A 13,987-nucleotide genomic window follows, 5' to 3' on the forward strand; every position below is an offset into this window, starting at 1 on the left:
AAACAAAGAATCGCAACTGTGTGTGGGGGGAATAAAAAATGCAATCAAAAGCCCCTGTGTGACTGTTCATACATAACATGACATGTTGCTCCCTGCAGCATCTACTTGAAGCCTGTAATGTGTTTTATGGCGTGGCTCTCCACTGTACGGTCTGGCAGCTACTTGTAAAAGGTAACAAATGATGGGTGGGCTCCGCCTCTCCTGCTCTGGCTTGCCTGCCAGGGCCGGGAGATTGCATCATTACAGAGGATGAAGTCATCCTGCAACATAAGGGTGGAACAGGTGCTAAAAATTTAATTAGGACAGGGCTGAAGCTGCTGGAGGAACATGTAAATGTACTGCCCCGGCCCAAACTCAGCTCAACTGACAGAAGTATTTATGCTGCAAGATCATATCTGTTGCAGGCACTTATTTCGAGTGCTCCACTCTGCAGCATAATTTCCTCTACCAGACGGATATCTGTGAAAATATAATTAACCATTATTATATCTGCATCAGCTGTTCCACAACTTCTGCTCCAGTGCACATTGTGCTCTTGTCTCTGTGGGATCACTTAGTTTCCTTGTGATGCTCTCTGTAACGGTGACTCTGGAGGTACACGTGTGATCACAAAGAGACGCAGCACAGTCTGTATGCGGCGGATATGGAGAACTTAGCAGAGCAAAGAAAAATAGGATATCAAGGGAGCAAACGGAGGCAAAGAACCTGGTGAAGAGGCAGAAAGCCAATCGATGCTTAATATCACCAGGTCGTTATTAATGATGCAGCGCTCTCCGCAGTGGGCAGCTGCCAGGCTTCTGGGCTGTCTGCCTGTTCAGCCTCATCAGCACTAGGACATGATATGTGGGACTCAGGACGGTTGAGCAGCACCGTCTCACCCGCCCTCCCTGCCCCCCTCCATGTACTGTACAGAGATGCTTCAGTACACTACAGCATTTCCTCTCTGAGACATTGGTGGAGAGCAGATCTGCAGCCGTTCCTTTACTGGAGAAGAAGCATAATTGTTGACAGATTGTGAAACATTACTGTGAAGCCAACTGGACCAGTGATCATCCTAAGCTCCTGATGGGAATGGGAATGTTCAGAGAGACTTTCACTTCCCGGCACACACCACAGCAGTTTTTAGCAAGAAGTCCAATTGATGTCAAAATGGAAATTGCGCAACACAGAGACACTGAAAAGCTTTCACCGCATGTTTTTTAGTCTGAAGAGAATTACAGCTATAAATTGGAGGTACAAAACATTGGACAAAACAGCTTAATCACGGCATAAGAATGTGTCTCATTCACTGTAGCAGAAGCTATTTTTAGCTGTCAGTGAAAGCCTAATTCTTCCCTACAGAGGACTATTGTCTGTGTCTATTTAATCTGTATCTAGTGAATACAGCCATGTGTTTATGACCTCAGAGCATTGGGAGCATAGCATGTTTTACTGTGTAATTCTTTTTTGTAAACATTACCCGTTACGGTGTTATAATGAATACGTGTTGTAAACCTTCTATACTTACAGTTGAAATGTTGACCGTGTTCAGCATTTTACTTGTGTGTGTTATATCGGGCGGGAATCACAGAGTACCTTACAATACGTTGCACATGGTAACGATACTATCACAATACAGCAGTGATAATCCATACATTGCAAGACAATCATCAAGGCAAAATGCAGGAATTAGGCATTTATTCACCGCACTGTGGTGTCAGTTTCACAGAGTTTGACTGGAAATGAGATGAAACAATGGTAAAGAAGATTGACTGTTACTTGTCCCTTGTGTGCCATCATTCCAATATTAAACAGCCATAAACTACACTAAATTCTTTTTTATCACCTGTACATTAAGTTTACAGAGGTTTAAGGTCAACGTCATGGTGGCGTGGAGGTAAAGGTTAGTAGATCACAGTTAGTCGGTAAGCTTTATCCTGTAAATCCACCCTATATTAGTTTAATTTAGGCTGGACTAAGTGGTAATTGATACAGGGGATAATCTTAGTCTATATGGCACAAAGACAAGAAAATAAAGTCGATGTGTGCAGACATTGTAGTTTCCTTGTTATTGTAAACAACACCGAGCCCAGCAAACACATTAGCTTCCCTGCTCTGTTTCCCTCTCTCGTCCTCAACCTCTGCAGACCTGCTTTTCTAATTGACTGCTATCAGGTAGATTCTGCTCCTGGTCAACCGACCAATTTGTGGTTGAAACGCGATTAGCAACTTGGCAGATCCTCTCCGCCGTCCTGTTGCACAGACCTCCGCACATGGCGCATTAATATTTGTTGTGCAGCAGTTGTGTCCTGGCTGGGCTTTAAGTTGGATGTTGAAGTTGATTTGACAGAAATAGCACTGACACGTGATCCGGGGCCTAAGAATAATAGACATAATGCAATTGCCTCTTCATCGTAAAAGCTATATATTTTAGTGTAATACAGTTACTTATGTCGTGATTGAACATGATCAAATAAACAAAGCAAATTAAGACAGTAAGTTCTTGCAACAAGTACAGTCAACAGCAACATTCACTTGACTGAAATCCAGTTTCTATCGTCAAGACTGCGTTCAAGCACAGTCTTGCCAGATGTTTCCCCGACCCCCGAGTATTGCATTAACTGACTTGCCAAGTCTGTGTATATTTTTATGAAAAACAGGTCCACGATCTGACCAGTCCAACATGACGCACTTCTTAAATAAAGATGTCAGTACCACAGAATTCATTTCTATCCATCAACAGATGCTTCCTAAAAGGATTCTCACCATTTTGGGAAAGAATGAAAAGGACTGACGCATGCTGGCAACAGTTTCTGTTATTGCTGTGAGAGTACAATGAAACGCCTACAAAGACACTGAGTGGCATCCACACACCACTGTGAAGCCAACTGGACCAGTGATCATCCTCAGCTCCTGATGGGAATGGGAATGTTCAGAGACACTTTCACTTCCCGGCACACACCACAGCAGTTTTTAGCAAGAAGTCCAATTGATGTCAAAATGGAAATTGCGCAACACAGAGACACTGAAAAGCTTTCACCACATGTTTTTTAGTCTGAAGAGAATTACAGCTATAAATTGGAGGTACAAAACATGGACAAAACAGCTTAATCACGGCATAAGAATGTGTCTCATTCACTGTAGCAGAAGCTATTTTTAGCTGTCAGTGAAAGCCTAATTCTTCCCTACAGAGGACTATTGTCTGTGTCTATTTAATCTGTATCTAGTGAATACAGCCATGTGTTTATGACCTCAGAGCATTGGGAGCATAGCATGATTTACTGTGTAATTCTTTTTTGTAAACATTACCCGTTACGGTGTTATAATGAATACGTGTTGTAAACCTTCTATACTTACAGTTGAAATGTTGACCGTGTTCAGCATTTTACTTGTGTGTGTTATATCGGGCGGGAATCACAGAGTACCTTACAATACATTGCACATGGTAACGATACTATCACAATACAGCAGTGATAATCCATACATTGCAAGACAATCATCAAGGCAAAATGCAGGAATTAAGCATTTATTCACCGCACTGTGGTGTCAGTTTCACAGAGTTTGACTGGAAATGGGATGAAACAATGGTAAAGAAGATTGACTGTTACTTGTCCATATTCTTGTGTGCCATCATAAATAGCCATACACTACACTAAATTCTTTTTTATCACCTGTACATTAAGTTTACAGAGGTTTAAGGTCAACGTCATGGTGGCGTGGAGGTAAAGGTTAGTAGATCACAGTCAATCAGTGAGCCTCATCCTGTAAATCCACCCTATATTAGTTTAATTTAGGCTGGACTAAGTGGTAATTGATACAGGGGACAATCTTAGTCTATATGGCACAAAGACAAGAAAATAAAGTCGATGTGTGCAGACATTGTAGTTTCCTTGTTATTGTAAACAACACCGAGCCCAGCAAACACATTAGCTTCCCTGCTCTGTTTCCCTCTCTCGTCCTCAACCTCTGCAGACCTGCTTTTCTAATTGACTGCTATCAGGTAGATTCTGCTCCTGGTCAACCGACCAATTTGTGGTTGAAACGCGATTAGCAACTTGGCAGATCCTCTCCGCCGTCCTGTTGCACAGACCTCCGCACATGGCGCATTAATATTTGTTGTGCAGCAGTTGTGTCCTGGCTGGGCTTTAAGTTGGATGTTGAAGTTGATTTGACAGAAATAGCACTGACACGTGATCCGGGGCCTAAGAATAATAGACATAATGCAATTGCCTCTTCATCGTAAAAGCTATATATTTTAGTGTAATACAGTTACTTATGTCGTGATTGAACATGATCAAATAAACAAAGCAAATTAAGACAGTAAGTTCTTGCAACAAGTACAGTCAACAGCAACATTCACTTGACTGAAATCCAGCTTCTATCGTCAAGACTGCGTTCAAGCACAGTCTTGCCAGATGTTTCCCCGACCCCCGAGTATTGCATTAACTGACTGGCCAAGTCCGTGTATATTTTTATGAAAAACAGGTCCACGATCTGACCAGTCCAACATGACGCACTTCTTAAATAAAGATGTCAGTACCACAGAATTCATTTCTATCCATCAACAGATGCTTCCTAAAAGGATTCTCACCATTTTGGGAAAGAATGAAAAGGACTGACGCATGCTGGCAACAGTTTCTGTTATTGCTGTGAGAGTACAATGAAACGCCTACAAAGACACTGAGTGGCATCCACACACCAGAGCAGCGTGGATCCGTCTGACGTCAACCACTGACTAATGTTCATATGAAGAATCATGCACCAAACTGGGTCAAAAACAAGCAGGTGTCCTGCTGCCGTGGAGGAACAAACCAACACGACTGCACATGTTAAAACTGTATATCTTTATCAGGGGTTATCACTGAAGCGAGATCTAATCTGGTCTCAGATCAGCCTGGCCTTGCAGTGCTGGAGGTCAGGGCCTCAGGCTCCTGATGGACTACTATTGATTGGGGGGAACGTGGCGATACAGTTGCAGTCGCTCAGCATTGATTTTCTGCAAGTGCAGTAGTGGAGAGCAGGCAGAAAGAGAGAGCTGGACCAGGGGGAGCTGCCAGGTTATCTTCTCAAATATCCGGAAGTTTTTTTTTTCTTCCTTTTTTTTTTTCCTCGTGGCACTGACCTTCCCCGAGTCAAAGAGATATATCTATTTAGACATTAGCTCAGCAGCCACACCAGACAGACCGTTTCAGCAGCTTCAGCAGGGTTTCCTCGCGCTCATCCAACAACACGCTTAACCAATAAAAAGCTCCATTTCAACTCGGTCAATAACTAACACAGAGTTCAGTTCAGGAGTGGAACATTTCTTACCTATTGTGATTTGACAGATATAACAATTGCGATATGATTCTTGATTTGTGGTTATTTTTCCACCACAATTCTCATTTTCACTGAGAAAACTAATAAAATCATGATGATGTGACATTTGTTGGAGTCTGTAAAGAAAACAAACGTGTTTTCTTACATCTGGAGAACAAGATTTGGAGGCCAGGGTGTCTTTACAGCACTACAGCTCTTCAGTATAATGCTGTTTTTTCACACATTTTACCCTTCAGCAGCCTCAGCCATTTGGATATTGCACTTTGCATTTTGATAATATTTTGATTGATTGTGCTTACTTCAGATTATAAATCATAATAGGGTTATTTCTGGTAATTATTTTCTATTTTTGAATATGTTTTCCATACCTGCTAAGCAGCCATTGTCTCTATTTATCTGCCGGGTCGATCATTAACTTGCAGGGACTTGAAACTTGCCTGAGATGGGTTATCCATCACAGCAGAGATGTCAGCAGGTGACGACAGCAAAAACTTCAGAACTGGCTGCAAAACAGCAACGTGTTAAAGGGGAACTTTGTCAGGAAAGAAAACGCCAGAGACAAACAAGGAGAAGATATGCACAGCAAGGAAAGGGGAAAATATCCATTTTGTAGCGATTAAGAAAGAATTGTGTTAAAAGGAAACATTCTTTTTTTTTACTTTAATATTAGAAAACATGATTGAAGCTCCTTACTCCAAAAGTGGTTGAGACAAAAATAAAAGGTTCACTGTGATGATCACCTCTCTGGAGCTGCTGTTTTAAGCCTCTGCTAAATGATATTCAGACATTATTGAAATGATCCGGAAAACACTGCTGCCTATAAGGTAGAAAAATGCATTCATAAATCTAAAAACACTGCTCTGCTTTGGGAAATGGTCAGCAGTAATCAAAAGTAGATGTGTAATTTGTAAGAAATCTGCTAGGACACGCAGAAACACAAACTCCTCTTAGCATAATTATAATGCACAGACTGCTCAGGGCTTATTATATTTATTGTACGTTTACTCAAAGGGGTTTATATATTTATTTTATTCAGTATGAATTTTAATTAGGGACTTCAAACACTCGAGCTCCGGTCGGCCAAAGCAGGGCTTCCCTTTGATCAGGCGTCACTCGCTCAGATTTTTTTCTCCTCCGTTTCTTCCCTTTGGGCAACTTCCTTCTAATTGGCTCAGCGTCGCTCGTCTTGTCTGTTGTCAGTGGGTCCGTCTCTCTGTCTGTCAGCGCAGATGAAAGGATAGGAGCTATACATAGGTGGCTCCGGGGTTTGGGGTGCCTGTTTGATGAGTTTCGGGGTTGGACGGTACACATCATCGCATGTTCTGTACCATGAATGTTGCTGTCGCGTGGTGCTCTCAGATGCTCATCTTGTACTTGAACAAAGTGAGTCTGCCGGAGCAAACGAGTCACTGTTGCACCAGGGATGACTCAGACATCCACTGGAACATGGAATACTTTGGCACTTTGTCATGATGTTTTTGTTTGTCTGAAAAATGTGTAGATGAAGTCCTTCTCTGTGCTGTTTATAGAGCTTTCTAACCCCTCCTTTATTCCTCCCTGGGCTCGCTCTCTCTGCCTCTGTGCTGTGTGTTAATGTAGTGAAGTGGCCCATCGGTCAATGAGCTTGTATTAACACCTGACTCCGAGCCCTAGCTGCTGTTTGTTCCTCTGTGTGGGGTCCCCTGGGCCCTCCCCAAGGCAGAGGCAACATATCCCGGGATCAATAACAACATCCTAGAAGGCCGCTGGAGTGGGGAAAGGGGGGGCGGGGGGCAGTCTTTTACATACCCTTGCATATGTTTCCTGTACACCTTTCTCCTCATCCACCATCCATTCCTTCTTCTGTCAGCTGTCAGTGCTGTCAGCCAGCAGGGAGCATAGGCCACCAGTCGATAAGTCAGCTTTTTTATTGGCTCCTCATGGGGTTATTTCAACAGTCTTCTATGGAAGACGACTGCCGATATTCTCTTAAAGCTCACAGTTTGCACTCAATTCTCCTGTGCATTAGCTTCCTCTTCCTCCCTCGACATTCTTCTGTTTTTCGATCGTTCTCTCACTCTCAGCCCACCACCCTGGCTTACACTCTCGGTCTAACGTTGGAGAGTGCATTTAGGAATTATCTCTGGTCTGCCCGCCCTGGTTCAGCTTCAAACACGATATGATGTGCCACTGTGTTTGTATCGACTCCTCCTCACCGCTCATGTGTCTCTCTCCCTCCGCTCTCTCTAGGCCCTGTCCATGACCGAGGTGAACGGGCCCGGCCCCCAGGTGGCGGAGCCGCAGATCACCATGTTCTGCGGCCGTCAGCTCCTGCACATGAACCTACAGACGGGCCAGTGGGAGCCAGATCCTCAGGGCCGCCAGGGCTGCTTCAAAGAGCCCAGCGAAATCCTGTCCTACTGTCAGGAGGTAGGGTCCTGAGCCTAACAGAAACATGATGAACACTAGTCTGGATCTATTCAAATCAGAATTACGCTTAATGGCAATGCAGTCCAGAGCTGATTTTAATTTAATAAAGTCTGATACTCTTTTCTTTAATTTGGTTTGTCCAACACCTGTCCTATGCATCTATATATTTAACCATATATAGTGACGTGATGGAGGCCTGTTGGAATATCTCCATATTTCATTTGTGCCTCCATCCACTTTTCCTCCTCGTTGTTACCTGATATGTGTACTCGTTAACATTTACTGTAAGGTAATCAATGGTACACATACTCTCCACACACTCCCCCTTCAGGAATATTCATGTGAAGTAAAGGCAACCAAGCGCCATCTGGAGGTCAAAGTAGTCACACAGCAGCAGCCATGAGCCATGAGCGGACTGTAATGCGATTAGCTGACAGTAGTGTATCTGTTATACAAAAGCCGTCTTTTTATGCTTTGACATTTGTGAAGAAAGCACTTCAGTGTGCATTCAGACTCTACATTGCTGTCCACATTATGTCTTTGTGCTTCAAATTGCTGGCCAAGATTTTAAATTCAAGTCGTCTGATGGGAAAGTAGAAACATTATAGGAAGAATGTTCATTGAAATGAAAGAATGAACCTTCAGTATGCCGTGTCAAATGTCTGACATGGCTCTGTGTAAGTAGTTGGAGAATATGCTGCATGACTCTTTCCCTTGTTAGTCTTCTCCCGACTGACTGTGCTCTTCCCTGATCCCACCCCTCCCAACCGATCCTCAAACCCCCTCTCTAACCAATCGTTCCCTGTCTGCCGCTCCTCTTGTCTCCGATCCCCTCTGTTCTGCCCATCCATCTACCTGTTTCTGTGTCCCTGTCGTCTCTGCATGTACCCGTACGTCCAGATATACCCAGCACTTCCGATCTCACACATAGAGGAGTCGAAAAGACCCGTCACCATCCACAACTGGTGCAAGAAAGGCTGGGGCCACTGCCAGACACATCCCTTCATAGTCCTGCCCTACCGCTGTCTAGGTAAGACCAGCACACCTGACGACCGTGAGGTCAATTACACCACCAAGAATACATAGGTTTAGATTTCCTGTGTCCCTGCAGAGGAAGTACCTCTCCATGTTGTTGTTTCTTGATTTACTGTATACTTCATCTACGAGGGAAATGTGGGGAGACAGACAGTGGGATGACATGCACACAAAATGTCTTGCTTTCTCGCTGAGAGTAATATGAAAAGATTAGTACCATCATGTTATCTCATGTCTGTCTGGTAAACATGAGGCCAGTTAGCTTAGCTCAGCACAATGAGAGGGAATGGGGGGGGGACAGCTAGCCCAGTTCTGTCTAAGGGTAACCAAGTCCACCTGATAACTGCAGAAGGGAAAGAAAGTTCGCTAAAACAATTTTATCTTCCAGTATTTGGACAAATTAAACAATTCACAACACGTTACATATGGCCTGGTTTTATGGTTTCAATCTATTCTATTTAACTTTGAGCAAAATGCCAAAAAGCACGTTTCCCTAGATGCTGAAGTATTTCTTTCCTTGGTTTAGTCATACGTTTAAAGAGATACATTTTTTCTTTAAAGGTCAAACACTTTCATGAGCAACAATTATACTTTTATTGGTTTATCCTTAACAATTACCCTCGAAGTTGGTCATAATATATTGTTAAAAGGGTAGGCCTTATAAGCTGTAGCTTCACCCAACACCTTTCTCAGACTGTATATTCATATGTATATTTATACATATAAACTACTTCTATTCTTTTTCATTATAGACCAATATAAATCCTTCAGTGCAAACAACAGGGTCAGTTTTATGTCATCAACAACACGTCCTTTGGAGATGTTAGAGACTCCTTTAAAACACTACATGTCTGATATCCAAACTAAGCAGTTACATAACACACAGTACATTGAATAAAACAAACAGTGACATAAACCATGATTCTGTGTCAGAACAGAAAAATACATCAATTTGTTTTTCCCCTTTCAGTAAAAGCATTAGTGCCACATATGGCTTCACACTGATTTCATACTTGTACCACCCTTGTGAAAAAAATAGTGTACTTTATTGTATTAGCAGTATATTTTAAGCATAGAAAACTTATTAGAAGTATACTTTTATATTTATGTTCAAAGTACAGCAAAGTAAAACTGAAGTATGTTGATAATTAACTGCAAAGTGTCCTTTCATAGTAATTGTGATAAAGTATAACTGAGCATGCTGTTACTACAGTAAGAATATATTCATGGTGTATTGTTGTGTATCTGCCAGACGCTCACAATACATGTGTATGTACTTTTAACACAAATAAGTTAACTAACCAAGCATGTATATTAGTACATACACGGCGACATACTAAATACTAAGTGTACAAAGTATACTTTAAGCTGTTCCACTTTAGCCCATAAAAGCACACTAAAACACACTTCAAATTGTGCTTTTCTACTATTTAATTACAGCTAGTGCAAAATGAGTTGATCCAAAATAGCAAAGTTTAAGTTAACTCATGATTTACATACTGGAAGTGTACTGATGATTGGTCTGGCTAGAAGTATACTCAAGTATGCTTAGATTTAATATACATAACTCTCTTTGCATCGCTCTCATTATCACAGCTTTCTACTTGTGTTACTGTTAAACCTGCAGACAGGCACGGACACAAAGCAGGATGTGCAGTTTAACAGACACAAAGCAGCATGGACACTTGCAGTATTACAGAGAGGCCATGCCTGCTGAAGCCACTAGGGGGGCAGATAGACCAACAATGAATGAATGAATGAATGAATGAGTAATGAGCAGTGACTCACCTTTGAGTCGTGGAGCATTATTATTTTGCACAGCGCTGAAGAACTGGCTCCAGCTTGTTCGATTTCTACTGTACTGCCTGTTGTGTGGGTGTATGAGTCGCGAAAGAACAGTGTGTAATAACAGTACTGTATGGAGAACAGGTCGGAAATGATTACTACATGTACTGTATTATATGTACTATAAAACCTCTCTTCCATTTTAAGTATGGTTTATTGTTTATCTCTATGTCCTTGACTGTAGCTGCAGTTTGTCTGTACAAAGTGCTCGCACATTACTCATTTATGCTTTCTGTCAGTCTTAATTTATGCAGCCCATCCCCATGTAACCCCTCTCTTCACTATTATACTTGTGTTTCATGTATTTTATGTATGGTGCAGCTTGTATTCTCTTTTCTTCCATATAAAAGCACATTCACATTTAATGTCAAGGTTTAAACGCAGAACTGAGCTCTCAAGTTTGAAAAAATGCCGCTTTTCTTCCGTCCTGCTGCAGAGGGCGAGTACGTGAGCGAGGCCCTGCTGGTGCCCGACCGATGCCGCTTCCTCCACCAGGAGCATATGGATGCTTGTGAGAGCTACGTGTACTGGCACAACATCGCTAAGGAGGTAAGAAGGGCAGATACATGGCATTTGTACAATGTGAGTTTAAGGATTAAGGAAAAAAAGGCTTAAAGTCACGGAAAAGCAGAAGGTTGATTTTTTTTTTTTTTTTATGGGACTTTCCACTGATACATTTTGTAAATGTTTAACTTTTCATGCACCCAATAAACTTTCCAATGCAAAATTAAAACCGCTTTTGTAGCCAGGCCTAACAGAAAATAGCAGGCCAGATCAGACAAGTCTGCACGTTGGTGTGGTGTGCACACACCATACCTTATCAGTAACTGAGGTGTTATTTCCACAGCAGAAAGGTGTCAAGTTCAAGCTAAAGTTCAGTACTCCTTCATATCAGCATTCACATATTATATTCAGAAAGTAAAGTAGAAACTCTCCCGTTATATTTAGAATTTACCGTACTTTGTGCCTAATTAGACACTGTGTTTTAAACTTTGTTGATCTGATTGCCTGCCTCTCAGGAATGTGCTGCAGAAAACCTGGAGCTCCACAGCTATGGGATGCTGTTGCCATGTGGAGACCATTTCCGAGGAGTCGAGTATGTGTGCTGCCCAGGCCGAGGGGGCTCCAGCGGGAAAGGCGAGACAGAGGAAAGAGACGTCGCTGCCGGCGCTCAGACGCTCTCATCCCAGACCAGTGGAAAACTGAATTCTGTGTAAGATGATTCAGCTTGGCCAGATGTTGGAGGACAACACATTGCATGTTTGTAGACGTCAGAGCAATGACCTTTACCACTTTTCCACAGCACCAAAGTGACGGCCCCCACACCGAGCCCCTCTCCTGACACCGACGTGGACGAGGCCGATATGGAAGAGGAGGATGACGAGGTGGTGGAGGAAGAGGACGAGGAGGAGGAGGAAGAAGAGGAGGAAGTTGATGAGGAGGAGGCAGAAGAAGAGGAGGAGGAGGAGGCTATAGCTGTGAAGGATCCAGATGAGTATGAGTACCCGATTGACTCAGGTCCCTACCAGACGTCAGACTATCTGGACTCCCTCTACTACCCGAAAAGCCACAAGCCCACCACCTCTACTCCTCTGATCAAGGGAGACAGCTGTGAGTGTCCTTCCATTATGTGAAATAAGTGCCAGCACATACTGAATGTTTACACCCACCCATGCACCTCATGCACGTATGTGGTATATGCATTCGTCTGACAAGGTCTCAAAAGTGTCTCTTCCTACATGGTGGCTGTATTTGGTGTACACAGTAACCTCCAGGCGTCAGCAGAGTTTATTCTGGTGTGCACAGAAAATGGAACAGTCGACCACTTTACTTAATTTGACTAAGAACAAAATCAGGATGGTAAACCATGATGGTAAACCATGCTGATGCTCTCTGTCTGTGGGATTATTAGTAATCTAGGACAGCGATAACCAATATTTGGAACAGATATACATTTCCAGTAAAAATAAAAATCTTAATAGTTAATAGTTCCTTTGCAGAATCAGATTGCTCAGTGTTTATAAGCTATTACTTGTGATGTGTAACCAATCAGATAGTGTTGTGGGCGGGACATTGAGCGAGACCACAGTGTGATGACTGCAGACAGAGCGGAGCCAAAGTATTGCATTTATTTTCTCTGCAATCGGACACAAAAACCACTGATACAGATAATCAGAAGAGTTATTCCATCCCTAGTACTCACATTTTAAGTAATGTTTGAACGCATGTTTTCTAAACCACAAAGTGGTGCCATCACTTACACAGATGAAATGGGATCAGTAGTTTTCAGCACTTTTTCAATAATCTTCTTAATCTATTTTCCAATATTTATATAGATTAAAGCCCACGGATCAATAGTAATGATTAAACTTGTGTGTTACACAGAATGATGTTATTTTCCCTGGTACTCCATAAAGAATTATCATCACTTTCCACCTAAATTCTCTCCAGAACGAAGCAGATGTAGTTATCCATGGTCCTTTTTAAACATTTTTTAACCATTCCCCGAGTTGTTGTGTAAACTTACCTTCCGTCTCTCTTCCTATTTCCTCCGTGCACACCCTGAGACACACTTTGACCAGGGCTGTTCATTTAATTAGGATATAATTGCTCTCTGGCTCCTGTCACAGTAACAACCTCTGTTTTCTGTCTCTTCCCATCTAGTGACTACGCCTCGGCCCACAGATGGTGTCGATGTTTATTTTGAGAAGCCGGTGGATGACACTGAGCATGCCAACTTCCTGCGTGCCAAAACAGACCTGGAGGAGCGCAGAATGAAGCGCATCAATGAGGTGACTTTCACAGGGCTAAGAACAGGCTAATAGTTTTTTGGCTGTCAGGTCGGACAGTTGAGTCATTAATGTGGATTGAGACTCCCTAGTCTAATTCTCAGAACCACAGGGGCACCGGCCTCTGCATGTTTTACCTGCATTCAGGGAAGCAGAAGTTAGATAGAAATTTCACATTTGACCTGAAAGAAGTGAACTTTAAAACCTCAAATGTCAGTGGTATGATTGTTTATTGTTTATATTTGCACGTATAATCAACCCCCGCATAATTCAAATAGCATGTGATTTCAGTGCTTAGTTCCAGGAGTTAAAGTTATTTTCAACAATCTACCGGTATACTTTGCAGTGGTTGTGCAGGCATGTTTCGCACATGAGTTTATCACGCTGCCTGTCTGACTCCGCGTGTGTGTGTGTTCGTATCTTTGTTCACGATCTAAAAAACAGCTTCTGTAAAAAAAACAACTCTTCTCTGGGTTTCAGATGCGGTATCACACACCACAATTACTGTGTTTTCATCACTGCCATCAAGCCTTCTTGCTCAACAGTTTCGATGGTCACCATGTTGTTACAGATTCACAGTGATGATACGTTTAATGTTCTTTCAACTAGTC

The 13,987-nt window shown here is 42.5% G+C and overlaps 1 protein-coding gene across 2 annotated transcripts in view; it reads left to right on the top strand.

Moving 5' to 3' along the window:
- Positions 1-13,987, top strand: part of aplp1 (amyloid beta (A4) precursor-like protein 1) — a 40,763-nt gene that overhangs the window by 16,970 nt on the left and 9,806 nt on the right. For both annotated transcript variants that reach the window (XM_084357713.1, XM_084357714.1), the window contains exons 2-7: positions 7,528-7,707; positions 8,608-8,737; positions 11,024-11,136; positions 11,607-11,800; positions 11,891-12,198; positions 13,252-13,379. In XM_084357713.1, coding sequence (XP_084213839.1) covers positions 7,528-7,707; positions 8,608-8,737; positions 11,024-11,136; positions 11,607-11,800; positions 11,891-12,198; positions 13,252-13,379 — 1,053 coding nt within the window. The remainder of the gene's footprint in view (positions 1-7,527; positions 7,708-8,607; positions 8,738-11,023; positions 11,137-11,606; positions 11,801-11,890; positions 12,199-13,251; positions 13,380-13,987) is intronic.

Source organism: Pagrus pagrus (genome assembly GCF_965226575.1).
Source record: "Pagrus pagrus genome assembly, chromosome: 7".
Lineage (NCBI taxonomy): Eukaryota > Metazoa > Chordata > Actinopteri > Spariformes > Sparidae > Pagrus > Pagrus pagrus.